This window comes from Fringilla coelebs (assembly GCF_963513975.1).
Source record: "Fringilla coelebs genome assembly, chromosome: 9".
Lineage (NCBI taxonomy): Eukaryota > Metazoa > Chordata > Aves > Passeriformes > Fringillidae > Fringilla > Fringilla coelebs.
Genome location: NC_140067.1, coordinates 4,755,652 through 4,771,790, shown reverse-complemented (window position 1 = coordinate 4,771,790; position 16,139 = coordinate 4,755,652). Strand labels below are relative to the sequence as shown.

The 16,139-nt window shown below is 40.2% G+C and overlaps 1 protein-coding gene across 2 annotated transcripts in view; it reads right to left on the bottom strand.

Annotated features, from left to right (window-relative positions):
• Positions 1-16,139, bottom strand: part of USP24 (ubiquitin specific peptidase 24) — a 61,456-nt gene that overhangs the window by 10,051 nt on the left and 35,266 nt on the right. For both annotated transcript variants that reach the window (XM_084210915.1, XM_084210916.1), the window contains exons 31-55: positions 15,480-15,577; positions 14,665-14,760; positions 14,230-14,458; positions 13,182-13,341; positions 12,760-12,915; positions 12,165-12,235; positions 11,286-11,446; positions 10,853-10,914; positions 10,323-10,514; positions 9,961-10,078; positions 8,479-8,623; positions 7,653-7,772; positions 7,299-7,424; positions 7,002-7,100; positions 6,708-6,790; positions 6,360-6,501; positions 5,885-6,004; positions 5,282-5,505; positions 4,735-4,859; positions 4,057-4,198; positions 3,053-3,203; positions 1,930-2,025; positions 1,196-1,299; positions 998-1,111; positions 153-249 (exon numbers count right to left, since the gene is read on the bottom strand). In XM_084210915.1, coding sequence (XP_084067041.1) covers positions 153-249; positions 998-1,111; positions 1,196-1,299; positions 1,930-2,025; positions 3,053-3,203; positions 4,057-4,198; positions 4,735-4,859; positions 5,282-5,505; positions 5,885-6,004; positions 6,360-6,501; positions 6,708-6,790; positions 7,002-7,100; positions 7,299-7,424; positions 7,653-7,772; positions 8,479-8,623; positions 9,961-10,078; positions 10,323-10,514; positions 10,853-10,914; positions 11,286-11,446; positions 12,165-12,235; positions 12,760-12,915; positions 13,182-13,341; positions 14,230-14,458; positions 14,665-14,760; positions 15,480-15,577 — 3,231 coding nt within the window. The remainder of the gene's footprint in view (positions 1-152; positions 250-997; positions 1,112-1,195; positions 1,300-1,929; positions 2,026-3,052; positions 3,204-4,056; positions 4,199-4,734; positions 4,860-5,281; positions 5,506-5,884; positions 6,005-6,359; positions 6,502-6,707; positions 6,791-7,001; positions 7,101-7,298; positions 7,425-7,652; positions 7,773-8,478; positions 8,624-9,960; positions 10,079-10,322; positions 10,515-10,852; positions 10,915-11,285; positions 11,447-12,164; positions 12,236-12,759; positions 12,916-13,181; positions 13,342-14,229; positions 14,459-14,664; positions 14,761-15,479; positions 15,578-16,139) is intronic.

Below are 16,139 nucleotides of genomic sequence, written 5' to 3'. Positions count from 1 at the left end.
AGCTGTCTACTGCTTAAAAACCCAAAGTGTTTCAAACACCTCCAGAAGTTAAGAGGGAGGATGAGCTCACATAGCTCTGCCTGCAAACAGAGCAAGAGGCTCCAGGGAGAGGCAAGCAAGGGGATGTCTGGAGAGGAGGTGGCACCACTGACCTTCTCCTGATAAAGCAAGGCACTGTCGAGGGTTTTTTCAAGGATAGTGGCCACAGCAACTCGCACCTCCCTCACGCTGCATTCCAGGAGGAAGGTCCTGCAAGGGAAAGGGTGAAGCTGCAAAGAGAACTGGAACAGACTTGTACACACAGCTGCTGTGATTAAAGGTGGTGTTTAGTGTTTGTTATTTTAACAGTCCAGATACATTTTGTATTGTACTTCTGTGGGTAAGATTTAACTTATATTCACACACTCCTGCTTGTAGCAAGGCCTGTAATATTTCTCTTAATATATTTATTCATTTAAATAAAAAAAGCTCTAAAAGTTCTCATAAGATCTTGTTTCTCAATGCAAATTAAAAGATAAAATTTTCTTTACACTGACACACTTCTTTCAGCATGTCAGATCTCCAATAATTTGTTTTCAAAGCACCTATTAGCTGATCCTTAGCTTGGCAAGAAGAAAATCTTTCCAGTTCATCTGTGATCCTTGTCAGGTAAGTATTTACCTTACCTTACTCCCAACACATTTCACCATGTTGTCCTTTCTCACCACTTGTAGAGCTGACCACACAAACTTAAGCACATTCTGAGTCCCTTCACTGAATTCATCACCTGCATCCTCCTCCATGCACACTGCACTATCTAATTGGATTTTCAACAATCTCAGAAAGCTGCACAGAGAAAATGCTAAAAACAAAACTCCAAATAAATCTGAAGAGTCTGTTTAAAGAATGTGCACAGTCACTCTTTGGGAATACATCAGCACAGGCCAGATCATGGTATGAGGAAGCTTTATCCACACTTGAGACACAAAACACCTCAGACAGAATCAGCAGGACTTACTTTACAAGCTCCCGGCCCTCTGGCCCAACAAAATACTCCACCAACCACTGACAAGCATCAATGCTTTTGGAGAGCAGTGCATCTATGGTGGCAATCCATTCTTCTGTATCAGCCCTTCAACAAAACAGGGACAACTGTCAGTAATCCAGGAGGAAAAAACACCTCCCAAAACTAAACCATGCTCCTTCTTTGCCTTACCTGAGTTTCTTCTTGGTTCGGAGATAGGTTTGGAAGAGGAATTGGACTGCCAGCTGTAAGCTCACCTTTGCCATGCAGGGATAATAGGGATGTTTTACCTTAGTCTGAAAGAAATATCAAATTTAATCCAGAGCAAAAGGATGCCTGAATGACTGAAACACATCAACATGCTCTATTCAAGTTATTTGCTTCACTTGGAAAAAACAAACCACAGAATTTTTCTGTGCTAAGTCTCCAGTGCTGACTGTGCTGCTTAATAAATATGCTAAAACAGGAGCAAACTTGCTGTAAGGCCAACAAGATCTGTGGATTTCAAGAATTTAATAAATGCTGTTTGTTTATGACTCCATTTAGAAAAACTTAATTAAGAAACTATTACCAAATAAACTCTATCAACTTTGAAATAATTAACACCAACTTTTGGACCTTCCATATGGAGAGGGATTTCTGTCCCTCTAGAGGCTCAGTTTGCATCATTATAAAAGGTATGGATTATTAAATATATTTTACTGGGGCAAAATGATGTTTCCCCCAGTACTAGAAAAGGAAGCTGGAGTTTGCTTTGAGGCAGATGTTATCATCAGCATCCAAAATTACTGGAGGCAAGAAATAGCTTGTCTGGAAAAGCAAAATCATTCTTCTCTTCCAGTTTTCCTGGTTTGACCCAAATAGCTGTTGTGGCCATTTTTCCCATCATACTTTGAACACTCTAAGATTAAAATCCAGGTACTTACAGCATTCAGGGAAGCTAATGACAGAACAAAACTGAAGTAGTCACTACTGTATACATCTCTGTTCTTCATAAATTTCAAGTTTTCATCTCTCACCATCTATGAAAGTAAGAAGACAAAAGAAATTTAAAATGCTGTCAAAATACACTTCTTTAACTAAAACTTCATCTTTTATGTAAATGTGTGGTGTTTAAAAATCAGTGTCAAACCTACTCTGTTTCCTTTTGAATCACTACTTCAGCAGAGGGAAAATACATAAGGGAGATTTAGAAGATCTGGTATAAAACCAGTGATTTTCTTTCAAAGATATTACAAAACAGCAGATGAGGGACTTAATCATTTGGCCATTAAGGGAGAAAAGGAAGAAATTGCACATAAGTTCTATTTTTTGCTTGTTTTTAATAAACAAGCCAAGAGAACACCCCTCAAACCAGAAAGGCTTGCCTAACAAATTTAGATGCAGAGAGCAAGGAGTCCTGGTGTAATTACAAACTGCAGCCACAATAAGGTATTTAAATGCCAAGCCCTTCTTTTTACAAATGAGATTTTGCTGAAAGACTCTCAATAAATTTGAGCCAAGCTCTGTTCATTGTAATAACACTATCCCAGATACAAGAATGCCCAAAGTGGCTGTTAATGCCCTGAAACAGCCCATGTGGAGGGCCAGACACAGCCTGCAGAGTTTATTCTCCCTGGGTGGGTGATGCAGGCTCTCTTCACTGCTCCTCCTCTTTCTACACTCTTGTGAACTCAAGAACCTGAGGATCACTGTAATTTGCCATCATCTCTGCTGCTCCTCGAGTGTACTCCAAATGAAGCACCTTCTCTGCTGCTGTCTCTCCCTGCCTGCATGCTGACTGCTGCCAGATCTCATGTTTGATTAATCTGCCTGCAGTTTCTTCAAAGCAAAGAACTGATGGGCCAATTTCTTGAGAAAGTACAGCAAAACTTTTGAAGTTTCACTAAACAGCTTGTTAATAACTTTATGTAAGAATCCAGAATTGCTTTCTAGCTTTGCTAGGAGGGAATTACTTCAAGGTAACCTTTAAAAGTTACCATGTTTCTCTCACTATGTGCTCAAATTTTATGTGAGCAGAATTCAGTTGTCACTTTCAGCGTGCTCTACCTGATAAATCCTCACAGGCATTTTCTCTACAAAGAGCCCCTTTTTTTCTCCTTTTCGAACCAGCTTGGTCAAGATGGACAGACGGTCACTGTTGGGTCTGTGGGGTCGAGGTGATGACTGGGGTGAAATTTCTGGTGAAGAGGGAGCAGATCTGAAATATAAACAAGCTGAAGGTGAATAAAGAAATCCTACAACAAATCTACAGTTTAGGTATAAAACGCCATTGCAGTCAGAGTGATCTTATGGCAATTTTGAAGACAGCCTGAATATTTCTTGAGGCTGTCAGTCAGCTTGAACTTGCTGCAATAATGGTAATAAACAAGCAGCTTAAAAACCAACCCAAAACAACAGAAGGGTGAATACATTGCTCAGCTGGACAGTAATTAATTCTTAGTTGTGCAGAGATGTTGGAACTCTGAGGGCTGAAAACTTTTGAGTTTCCTGAACTTAAGGATGCCAACCCTCAAGTAAACACCTCATTTGACCTGAGACCTTGGAAAAAGTTTCAAAAATTGAGTGACAGCACAGAAAGAGAGTGTGTGTAGTTTGGATAGTATTATGTGATCTCACAGGATGAAAAAACTTAGATTTGGGATTTTAGCATATGGTGATATAGGGGAGCCAAGATGGAGAACTTTGGGTGTGGGTTAGTTGTCTTTTTTGCACCTTCTTCTTCATGAATCTGGGTGGTTTTCTCTAATTGGGTGAAAGATTTCCACATTGCAGGTTTCGGGTGATCATAATTGGCTTAGATGCATAAATAATATAAATGTCAACTGTAATAGACACCATTTTACCTCACTTTCTTGACTTGTTAGAGAGAGCTCACATCTTGTGAGTTTGTAATAGGTAAGGATAATAAACTTCAGAGTGAGACTTCAAAACCAACATCTCCCGAGTTTTATTCACCCCGACTTTGGAGCCAGAAAGAGCCTGGTATTCCAACAGAGAGAGGTCTGGATATCAATATGAGAGCAACCTTTCTGGACACAAGAGGCACTTACAAGGAGAGGTCCTCAGCCTCCTGCCTTACGACGCTGACTCTGCTTTTCTTGGGCAGCACGGGCGAGTTCTGGTCGGACACTCTCTGGTAGAACAGCATGTAGGCGTTCCAGTAGCGCCGGCGCACGTCGGGGTAGGGATTTGCTGTGGGGACAAAAGGCAGCCCATGGTAACAAAACTGGGGGTACAAGTAATGTGAACTGCAGCAGTGGAAATTTGTCAGGTCAAAACATCAGTCTGTGTCAGTGATTAAAAGTGTCTGAATTATGAAACAGGCAAATATTGGAAACGCACTTGGATTAAGTTCCTTACAGCATTGAAAAGTTCAACAATATGATGCCACACAGTGTTCCATGAAGCCATTCTCACTAGCCCACAATAAGGGCTGTTTTATGTTTGGCTGGGACTTTTTTTAAACTACATTAACAAGGTGCCATTTTGCTTTTCAATCTCTACCATTAAGTCTACAAAGTGCTGAATAACAGTGAATATGGCTTAATTCATATTAGACCATACACAAGCTGTTCTGTCCTTCAGTAAGGGAAGGCTTTAGGGGAAAAATGGTTTAGAAGGAGCATTAGTCCAAGTAACTCACAGTACCTACAATGGACTAAGCTCTACTGCTACTGAAATCAGTATGAAATTGAAGCTACTGTAAATCAGTCTGCACTTCTGCTTACATTGATCATAGACTTTTGGTCTATACTCTCCACCAAAACATTCATATTCCAGGGTTTCATCAGTCAATTCAAATTCTTCAACAACGGTGTCATTAAATTTATACCACTTTCCTTTTCCACATCCTCTGTGATCAAAACAGAACAGAAACACAACAGAAACAAAGTTAGTCGATTGTCTCAGTAAAAAAACAAACCACCCTGAACAGCCTAGAAGTGACAGGCCTGAACTCACATTTGTTTTGACAGTTAGAAGAAAGCTTAGTTCAATTGATGTCAAAGTTGCATTTTAAAAATTAACCTTGTTTAAAACTATGAGAAGCACATCACCTGCAAGACAGGAAGCCCTCAACTGCAATACAAGGCACATAAGAATTAATGAGAATTTTACCCTGTGATGCCCCATATCACTGTGTCATTGCCTCATGGTAAGTGCTGAGAAAGGGAAGAGTGATTCCAGAAGAGCTCTGGATGGCTCCAAGCACCTTCCCAGAACAAGAAGCCTTTAGACAGCTCTCCAACCTCCCCCACGAACCTTCTTGCCCGTTACCTCCTGTCCTTGATGAAGGAGTAGTAGTGCCCTGCATGAGCCTGGCCGCTGTGGACAATCACACCAACGAGCTCATAGTTTTCTGTAGGGGCAACTTTCTTCCTTGGGGAGCCTCCTCCTCCTCCCTGGTCTGTGTTCCTGCCATTTTCCCCCACTTCTGAGGACGAGTCCTGACGAGCCATCCCTGACACAGTGTAAGGTTCCATGTTCAGCATCCAGGGAAACTGTTTGAAGAGATATTTTGGATTAATCAAGACACTGCAGTGTGTGCATGCTTGTGTAATTTTATGAGAATGGTATCAATACTTCCCACACTAGGAACACCAAAGGAAAATATGGGACTTCAACTTCTTATGCTTGTTACACAGATGTTAAATAATAAACTCTCTTTAAGGAGGTTTTTTTGCCTTGCTTTCTGAAAGGACCCCAAAAACGTTGCAAACAAGGAAAGTTCTAAGGAAAAACTCTTATTTTCTGTAAGTGTACCACTTACTCAAAATCTCTGCTCAAAATGTGAGGAAAAGAAGGAAAAATTAATAGGAAGAACGAGAGTCCACTACACAAAGTAGCTGGGGAAGGCACCAGAAAGCCAAATTTTCTTACCCTTATTTGCTCATCGTATTTAATAGAACGGCCACTCTCCCAGTCAAAGCCAAATCTCATCAGGTGAATCACCAGCAGGCTGGGTAAGACCTTAATGCAGGTGCGCTTCACTGTAGTTCTCTTGAAAAGAAACAAGAAAATCACCTCTATCTGACACCCCAGGCCATCTGCAGCATCCTTCTAGAGATTCACAGTGAAAATCCAGCCATGGGAAGTCATAGGTGTCCATAGAAGCCAGGGTATCCATAGGGATATGTATCCATACTGGGATACAGCTCAATGCATTACACAAAACTTTACCATCCTTCCATCCCTCCAAACTTTTAGTTTACTTTAAAATTTGAGAGGCATTGAACCTTTTGTCTTCAATGCAGCAAGAGTAAGCAGCATCTAAGCATGGCTTCCATGACCATGTAATGCTTAGAAAACATCAAACTGCACATGAATATTTTTCAGTAAAATTAGGAATCAATACCTTTTCTTTGCACTTTTCACAGTAGTATGCATTGCTTCCTTCCAGAACCTCTCCTCTAACAAACTGATCCAGTGATATTTCCAGGCTTTGACATGAAGTCACACCAAGGTTGAGAGCCATGAAGGCTTCCTCACGCTCATACCTAAATTCAAGAAGAAAAACAGATTAGGATTTACCCATCTGGCAGGAACAAGACAGATGTTTAGAAAAGAATATTGCATTTGCCCCACAGCTATCAAAGCTGTGATGCTCACAGGGGCATTGAGCTACTTTCCAGTGCTACTTTGACCTATATATTGTAATATATAACACATAACTTGCTAACTGATGCACTGAATGTGTCATTACCTGTGAGGACAGTCCTTGCAGATCTTCTGATCAGAGAAGATTCCTTGAAAAGTATTCTTAAATATTTGGTCTCTTCCTATTTTCTGTTGGAGATGTAAAGTTAGACATCAGTTGGATATATTGCAGGGTGGAAGACCAAGAAATCAGTAGGAATTTTAAACTCCTGAATACTGTGCAGATTATAAAATAAGCCAAATGCCTCTCTGCCTTCTTTTATAAAGATCAAAGCAAAAAGAGAAAAAAGGTACCAAGGATATGCATATGAACCAGAAAAGAAATTTCTGAGGTTTTTACCTTGAGGTACTCATCCATTTGATCTATAAGACTGGTGAAGAACTCATAAGCATCCTGTTGCTCTCTAACATAAAGTTCCTTATTCCACATCTTGAAAATCTAGATAGAATATGAATATATGTTAATAGGTAGTTGTTTCACATATATATATATATAAAAAAAAATAGAAATATATTTTAACATGTTTTGTTTTTTTGAATTAGAGCTTACTTTATAAATTCTGCAATTGAAAAAGGCTGAATAAATGATTAATTTTTAAGTAGAAAGATACCGATTCTAAACAAAAAGATGCAATACCTTCCAGAAGTTCTCAGGTACATAATACTGTAGCTTGCTTTCCATCAAATGACCAAAAAGAGATTGAACTTGATAGAACACATTGTCATCAGGATTGTCAGTATCATCATCAATGGAAAGCAAGGCCTGGAAGGAAACAAATAACCTTATTAAATTGGTTTTTGGAAAAATCATTACTATAAGCTGTCATGACCCACAGCACTACAAGTTAAAATTTATATATTTATTGTGCATATTTAAACACACACAGTTGACTTTTCATTTTACAACTGATTTACAGATGGTGTTAAGATGAAGCGGTTCAAGTGAAAGTAACTCCAAAAAGAGGATTTTATTGGATGCTGAACTAATTACCTCTGGGAGACCAGGCTGCATGTACAGCTGCTGGAAAACAGCATTCATGTAACAAGTAGCACCACCATTCTTCAGTCCCACAAATCCAGAAATGGAGCGACTGTCCACTGGTGGAAGGTACTACAACAACAAATACATTTTTGTCCCAAAAACTTATAAAACATATGAGACTCCAACAACATTTTACAGTTTTTATAACCATCTTTGTATTGTAGAATCACAGAATGGTTTGAGTTGGAAGGGACCTTAATCCAGCTCCACCTCTGCCATGGTAGGGACACCTTCCACTACCCCAGGTTGCTCCAAACCCCATCCAGCCTGGCCTTGGACACTTCCAGGGATGGGGCAGCCCCAGCTTCTCTGGGCAACCTCTGCCAGGACCTTCCCACCCTCCCAGGGAAGAGCTTCTGCCTGATATGTAGCCTAAAACAACTCTCTTTCTGTTTAAAACCACTCCCCCTTGTATGTGAGCTGTTAAGAACAATTTAATGGAAAACCAGGAATATAAATTCTGAAAAACTGCAAGACCACTGTATTCAGTCATTTAAATATTTAACACATTGCACAACACTGTTGAAAATGGCCTAAATGGTAACAACAAATAAAATTTGTGATATTTAGGAAATTCCTTCTTACTCAGATAATAACAAAGACACATTGGAGTATCTGCTTCTGAGGAAGATCAAATGTATCTGCATTTCCCCTTAGCTGCTTTGTGGCATTTCAAACTGAAGACCATGGAAATCTCATGAATGAAGCAACAAACTAAACCATGCCCAGCACTCCAAACCATGCAAACACAAATAAAAAAAACCTTCTTGCTTACATCAAACTCCTTGGTGAGTGCAGGGTCACACTGGTGGTGCATGGAAAGCAGCTCCTTTGTAATAAGCTGGAGATTGGAGGGTGAGCTATCAGCCAGCATTACCAGCACCTCATAAGCAGCTAATCTGCTGTCTGCTGTGCTGCACCTGCAAAGAAAACCACAGCTGAGATCTACTGCCTACATGACTCAATTGTTTCTAATTCCAGAAAGCTTTATTACTCAGAACAGGCAACAATTAATGTTCTAAAGAACACTTTGAGTGATTAAACACTCCCAAGGGACTGCTGAGTGCTGGGGTTTTTTTTCTTTCTTGGGGTAGGAGAATGGGGAAGAATCCAATGAGAAGAGTGGCAAGAGGAATACTCCTTTAAACAAGCCTCCTTTACTGACATGGATACACTTGCTAACATTCAGTAGAAGGAAAAGGAGGTGCTCTAAAAGAAGACAGAATTGGTTGCATGCCTGAGGACAGACAGACAGACGCTCTCCATCATGTAACGCTGATGGAGACAAAATGACTTTGGGAGGGACACTTGGGAAGAGCTAGCCCAGACAACAGCCTTGCTACAACAGATGAGCTGAGACCTGAGCTAGACCAAAAACCCTCCCAACTCAGCTCTTTTCAGTAGTCATTCAGCACAGCAGCCTTTCTTCAGAAGGCCAAAGGCTTTATTTACTTTAGGCAAAGAAAAGAGCATGCTTAGGATGAACTGCAAAGGAGCAAAGCTGGAGCCAAACACTAAGGTGGATCAAATCCCATTCATTTCAGGGGTTGTTAAATGCTCCACTGGAACCTTCTTTTGGGTTTGGGGAAAGGCAGTGAGGATATGCCTGATCTAACACCAACTACTCAGTGCAACAACACAAACAATCCAGCTGCATCAGCTCAGAAATCCACATGAGCTGATTTACATCCACCCCTTCAGACACTGCACGGCCATGACAGTGGTGACAGGAAGGAGAAGGCCACTCTTGTCTCCAGCTGATCTATTCTGGGCTCTATCAGCTTTCTCAGGTACAAGGAGACTTGCTTGGTGTTAGCTTTTTTACAAAATAGGAAGAAGGAAAAAAGGAAGTAGTGAAAGTTTTGAGATTCTCTTTTACAAGGAGCTTGGGAAGTTAATTTCCTGCTCATGCTCCAATTTAGCCAACTTCCCAAGCAGTAACAAGCTAAAGGAATATTCTTTGGACTTATGAAATCAGCACTCAGTTGTGCCTGAAGTTCATAATTGATCTTACAATGCACAGACTTTGAAGTACAGAAATGCAAGGATATTGGATTAGATTACACAAAAATGTATAAAATGCTATTTGGGCATTTATGTAGGAAGTGTAGAAAACTGGAGATATGCTCCACCACTGGTATTAAATCCTACTATCTGCAGGATTTAATACTGACATTCACATTCATGACACTGAAGACAAAACTCAACATCAAAAAAAAAAAAAAAAAAAAAAAAAAAAAAAAAAAAGAGTTTTTACTTTGGATGGAAGTCTTGCTGACTGATTGCAGCACTGCCTGCTGGGGAATGGCTGTTCAGAATAATCCTGGATGCTCGGAACAGGAAATCATCCAACAATGGCTTAATCAAAGATGAACCTGAAACACAGCAGTCTACTGTTAAATACTCACATTATCACTGCAAATGTCAAAAAGGTGTTTCATAACAACAAAACCACTTCATAGCACCACATCAACAAATGTTTTATCAAATATTACAGGTACTGCTAAAACCAGTCCTTACAGCTCCGTATCACTTCTACCGATGTCTTCACATGACTGTCTAGTCGTGTGTTAATGCAGAATTCACACCAGTCTAGTCAATTTAAAGAGGAATACTCACCAACCATTTCCTTCTCTGCCCCACAGAGTGAAAGGAGAGTCTTGATGAGCCTCAAGTGGCCTGCTAACAGGATGTTATCAGCCTCACTAGTCTCACACTCCGCTGTGCGGTTGGGCTCAAAATTGTCCAGCCAAGTGATCTCATCTTCTAACATGGCAGCTGGGCTTATCTTCAGCTGTTCCATTTCTGATGCTGCAAGGAAAAAAAAAAAGAACACAGTAAAAAATAGCAGCTTTGGAAATGTAGAATATAAATTCAAAGAATTTCCAACAGTTTGGTAATGGTCTAGTTTTGCCCCCTTGTGTAACAAGTAAACCTTCCACCAGGGAGCTCAGTTCACTTTCCAGAAGGAATGAGCCTGCTCTGCCAAGAACAGACCATGCCAGGCACTGGCACAGGACAGCCAGCACACTAGCAGGTCCCTCTGAGCTCAAGGTGTAGTAACCCCCTTCTGCAGGCAGTTCTGCATCTCTTCTACAGCTTGGAAGCTGCCATCAGAACAGAGGAATCAGGTGTCTGCACATACTTACATGTCAGGTCATCCAGTAATTGACATCTCAGGTCAAAATATTCTGTACACTGGGACAAAAGTCTGAAACAGATATAAATAGAAGAAAAGTATACTTAAAATCATGAACTTTTCTCTAACCAGTTGTCTTTAAAGTGGGTGTGCTCTGTCCATCTAACCCAAAGCAGCATCTAGGTGTGCTTATTACTTCCCAACAGCTAGGAATCATATTGAATCTTCATTTCTTCCCTCACCTCATGGCAATTCTAGTTAGTTATCAGTTGACAATAAAGTAACAACATGCTTTAACTTCTCAGTTACTCCTCTAGAAATTGCAGGATGTCTACTTCCAACACTTGCCAAGTGTTAATCCCTTTTTCCTCAGAGCTTCCACAGTGCTGCTCATTTCAAAATGTGTCAGATTTGCTTCCTCCATAAACACACATGTGACTTACCTCTGGTTGATTCCTCTCATGATGCTGGTTGGTGACCAAAGAGGCAGCTGTGCCCCAAGAACAACGCTCAGGAGGAACTGGTTTGGCTTTTGTACATCTGGGTGAGCTGATGTGTCTGTCTGGCTAAGGGTGTACAGCTGGTCACAGGCAACGCGACGAATCTGCAACAGGGTCATTGTCATTGTCAAACACCAGCAGTTACTCAAGGGTTGGAAAAATCCCCCATGCTCCTGTTATGTTAGAAATCCACCAGGATATTGCAATGGTGCAAACCAGGCTATGAGCTCTGCACCCACCAGCCAGGGTTTCTAGGAATGTAACAAACCCTGTTCAGCCCTGAGTGAAAACCTCTGATAAATACAAATTGTAAATACAGATAAAGGGGTGAGATGCAATGACTTCATGCAAAATAGATGACACATGATGAAATGAAGTAAGCATAAAAGCCAATAGATTTTAGAATACCCAAGATGATCTTAAATCAAAAAGAATGAATTTTAGGAGGGTTCCAACACTTGGAATAAATTTTCAAAATTTCAGAAGTATCCATCAAATTTTACCCAAATCAAAGTTACTTGAAACCTTCCCTAAAGAACTAGTTTTACAGAATTTGTGTCACCAAAATGAGAATATTTTCTTTAGATTAATCACAGCACAGTCCTGTGCATCTCATGGATGAAACAAGCCTAAAAAATGAAATACTACAGCATTTTCTATCAACCCATCACCAGATACTGGAATCACTAACAATCATACAAAGGTTATTTATTCAAATACTAATCTGTGGGAACACTTGCAATAAACAATTTTATGTTCAGACTATATGAAATTATCAAATCATACACATTTCAGAAGGAGCATTTAGAGGAAGACTCTCACCTCAGCACTTGGTGATCCAAGCAGAATATCAATGATGAAATCAGCAACACAAGGCAAATTGTAAAAAGATCCTGGAACAGAAGAGTACCGGGCTATCTTATTAAAAATAATATTTTAAAATAAATCAGTTATAGTCTAGCATTAAAATACCACAGGACCTAGAGGACATCAATACTGAAAAGCAGTCTCCTTCCCTCACCAGAGGCTGCCACCATGATATAACAGCATTTTCCTTGTCTTCCTGCACCACCAATGTTTACACTTCCTGTACACAAAGACTCGAGTACTAAACAGGAGCTATGCAAACAGCAGCACTTACAGAATTACAGACTTCAAAAGCAGTGCAAATATTTATATTCTGGCAGTAAGTCAGCTTTCCCAAAACATTTCACCAAAGCATAGCACTACATGCCTTATTTCAGTCCTGGAAAAAAAATCCTTGTAATTTTTAATGAAATGTTGTGTTTTCAGCTTGAGCTATCTCAGCTAACAAATCTACAAGTTTCTCTTTTTTTTTTTTACTTGACTGTATCCAAAAGCCTCCTCCCACCTGCCTTATACTCCAAATAGTGAATAATCCAATTTTTTTCCATACCTAGCTGCTGACTACGTAGCTGAAGGCAGGTTACTAAGAGAGACAAGGCTTCCCCAGCAATGAGAGCATCTTTGGTGGACACAGACTGCTGCCTCACACAGATCCCAGCGTGCAGCGCCGTGGGCTCCCCTTCGCTTCCTGAACTGCAGTTACTTCCTGCATTAAAAAAAAAAAACAAAACAAGTACTGTAGTTCATTAAGTTTTACTCAGAAGTTTGGTCAGTTCTCTGCAATTTAAAAACTTCTCTGAATGCCTGATGAATGTACATAAATTTGCTCAGATTTTTTTGTAATTTAGTTGTATAATGTCACAAGCTGGGGGAGACTCAAGAGGATGAACATCCAGTGAATTCAGCTTCAAAGTGCTCAGTTAAAATGAAACTAAATGATTTTAGACTGGTTTAGGGACACAGTTGACCCACCTGAGCTGCTAAGTCTGTTTCTAATCCCAGCAGGGAAGAGAGTGTTGCTCTCTTTGATGGGCTGACTACTTCCCACGAGGTCCAGGCGTCCTGCAGCAGCAGCCCACGAGAGGCGCATGAAACAAGCCACTGTGGAGGTGAAATCGTTCACCTCCATGGTCTGGAGGAACATGAAACAGCAGTCACTTCTGTGATACTCAACAATCCTTGTTAATCACAGGGATGAGAGCAATGTGTCTTCTAGATCATGTCAAATTGACATTTACATTTGTTTTAACCTTTCTTCTCTATACAGGTTCAAGGATTCAAAAGTCTCTTTGCTCCCAATGAGAGATTGGCATTGCTATCTTAGCAGAAGTAATTAATTTAATTCCCCACGAGGATAGATACCCTTGCCACCAATCTGGAGGCAGGCATGCTCATTTCAATAGTTCAATCCATTTGGGAAGCACTGCTGAACAACCTAACACAGCATACTTGTCACATGAACTATGAAGTTTCTTTCAACTGGACTCCATGGGTTTTCAAACATTTCTTTAAGGTACTGAAAATATAAAATTTCCTTTTTCTCCACAATACCATCAAGCAAATTTAATTTTTAATGAGCTATTTGGAAAAGCTTGTCCAATTCTTTCTAATTCAAAGTATCATGGATTATAAAGCCACAAGTTGAAGCAGGAGACTTCTCCTATAAAGCCACAAGTTGAAGCAGGAGCCTTCTCCTTTCAATTCACAGAAAATTAACATGAGTTAGATCTTAAGAGTTAAGTGTGACTGAAGATAAATCACAAGTAAGATTGCTGTGTACATCTATTTCTTGTAAGCACTTTTGGGGGTACTGCTTCCCTTTGTGCTGCCAAAGTAATTTATGACAATATGTTAAATTTCAGATCAAGACTGGAAGCGACACGGATGGTCAAGATTTTTAGGGACTTTTAAATGAAGCCAGGGCAAAAACCTGCATAAAAGACTGATTAAAAATCTCAGAGTTATACAGCTGTCATTGGAGATGACACTGCTACATCAGACCCATCCAACACTTCCTTACTTGTATGGCAACTCTTGCAGCTGGGATGATTTCTTCTACCCTGATGGAGGATCTGTCAGACACGGAGAGCTGGCGGTAGGAGGACTTCTCAGGAGTGCCACAGATGGACATCTGCCTGCTCGCCTGCCGGCTCACGTTGCGGAAGGGCCGCGAGGACAGAGCTTCCACCCCATCCTTGATGAAATCCTCATCCAGCAGAGTGGGCATTGTCTGCCCAACCAGCAAGAACCTGCATGCAGAGAGTAAAAACATCATGGGCATTGTCTGCCCAACCAGCAAAAACCTGCATTCACAGAGTAAAAACATCTGGCTTCTATTCGAACGCTCGCAGAATGAATGGAACAGAACTCAACGTGCCAATAATCTTAAATATTAAAAGCTGCATGCTAAAAGCCAAGAAAGCAGCACTTTCTCTAATGAGAAGCAATTACATACCTTGCAAGTTGCAGGCAGATGGAATAGACTCCTTGTCTTGTTTCATAGTCCACCTCTGATGGGATGGAATCTCTCTGCATCACATTCACCACCAAACTTAAAAACAAATCGATAAGACAGACTCCATTTGGAAATGATTCAATTAATTTGTGTCTATCTTTCCTTCCTCCTATCCACTTAGCTGAGTCCCAGTTCAAACTGACTTCTTTGGGGGCCAACATCCTCATTTTCTCCTTTTATATCTACAGATGGAAGCTTCCTGCTCCTGTTGGAAAATGCTTCAAGATCTCTTGGGCAGAGGAGTGTCATGGATAGAATTACTAAGAGCAAAGTATACTTGATAAATCTCACACAATCAGTATTGTCAGGGCTTCCAAACCACTCACACTGTGCCTCAACTCTTAGCAGAAGGGTCTGAATTTTCAAGACTCTACAAATTTAATTGGGTTCCCACTGCATGACCTATACTTTGCTTAAAACGTCCACTAGTATCTACACAGAAGAGAGCAATGTACACACTTGCAAATTTGAATTAAAACACTAAAATGTCACAAACTATCCAAGTATCAACTACTTTAGTACCAGCTACATTTCACAAGCTTATTTGTGCCTAACTTGATTCTGAGATTTAACAACATATACTCTCTTAAATATGACAGCTACTGGACAGAGGTAAAACAGCCTCGGGTGGATTTTCTTCTCTGAAAAAGAAGCTGACAGGTGTATTAGTGTGCTACAATGTGGAAATAGGAAACCACACACAACTGCTAACTGAATGAAGTGCTACAAATTGAGTCAAGGTTTTGAAATCTAACCTCAAACCTCCTGCTCTGAGGAAGTTTTCACAGAAAGACTTGGCACAGTTTCTTGCCATTTCATCATCTGCAGTCGGCATCAGCTTGGAGCTCAGCACCTACAATAAATAAATAAACAAGCAGGTGTAAACTACCACCCCTCTTAGTGTTCTTTACCTGTGAAGTTTCAAAGTGTAACAGAAAAAAAAATCCACTACAAATGAAGCAATTAATAATACACTTACACAAAACTGCAGTCAGTAAGAGAAAGCTCATATATTCAATAAATCTTAAATATTTAGGACAACCATGGCAACTACAGATGCTTATTCTGAATCAAAGCATTCTATTCTCACTGCAGTTTACATGTTAGGGAATGGATGAAGTACATGGAATGTCATATTCTGGTTTACTTGGTGCTTCTTAGAAGCCCAAATTCTTCTTGGTTCTGGATTTTCAGTTCACTCCATAGATGGCTTACTTACTGATTCACACCTTCTGAAATATAATTGTACCACTATTATTCTGGTGTTTCTTTGTAAAACATGGCTCAGGTAATTCTAGAGGCCTTATGAACATCACCACTCTATCATCCCTCCTGTTTTAAATCAGCACTAAATTTCAGAGTGCAAATGCACTCAGAAACATGGCCAGAAGGAAGTCTGTGGTCTCTGTGGCTCA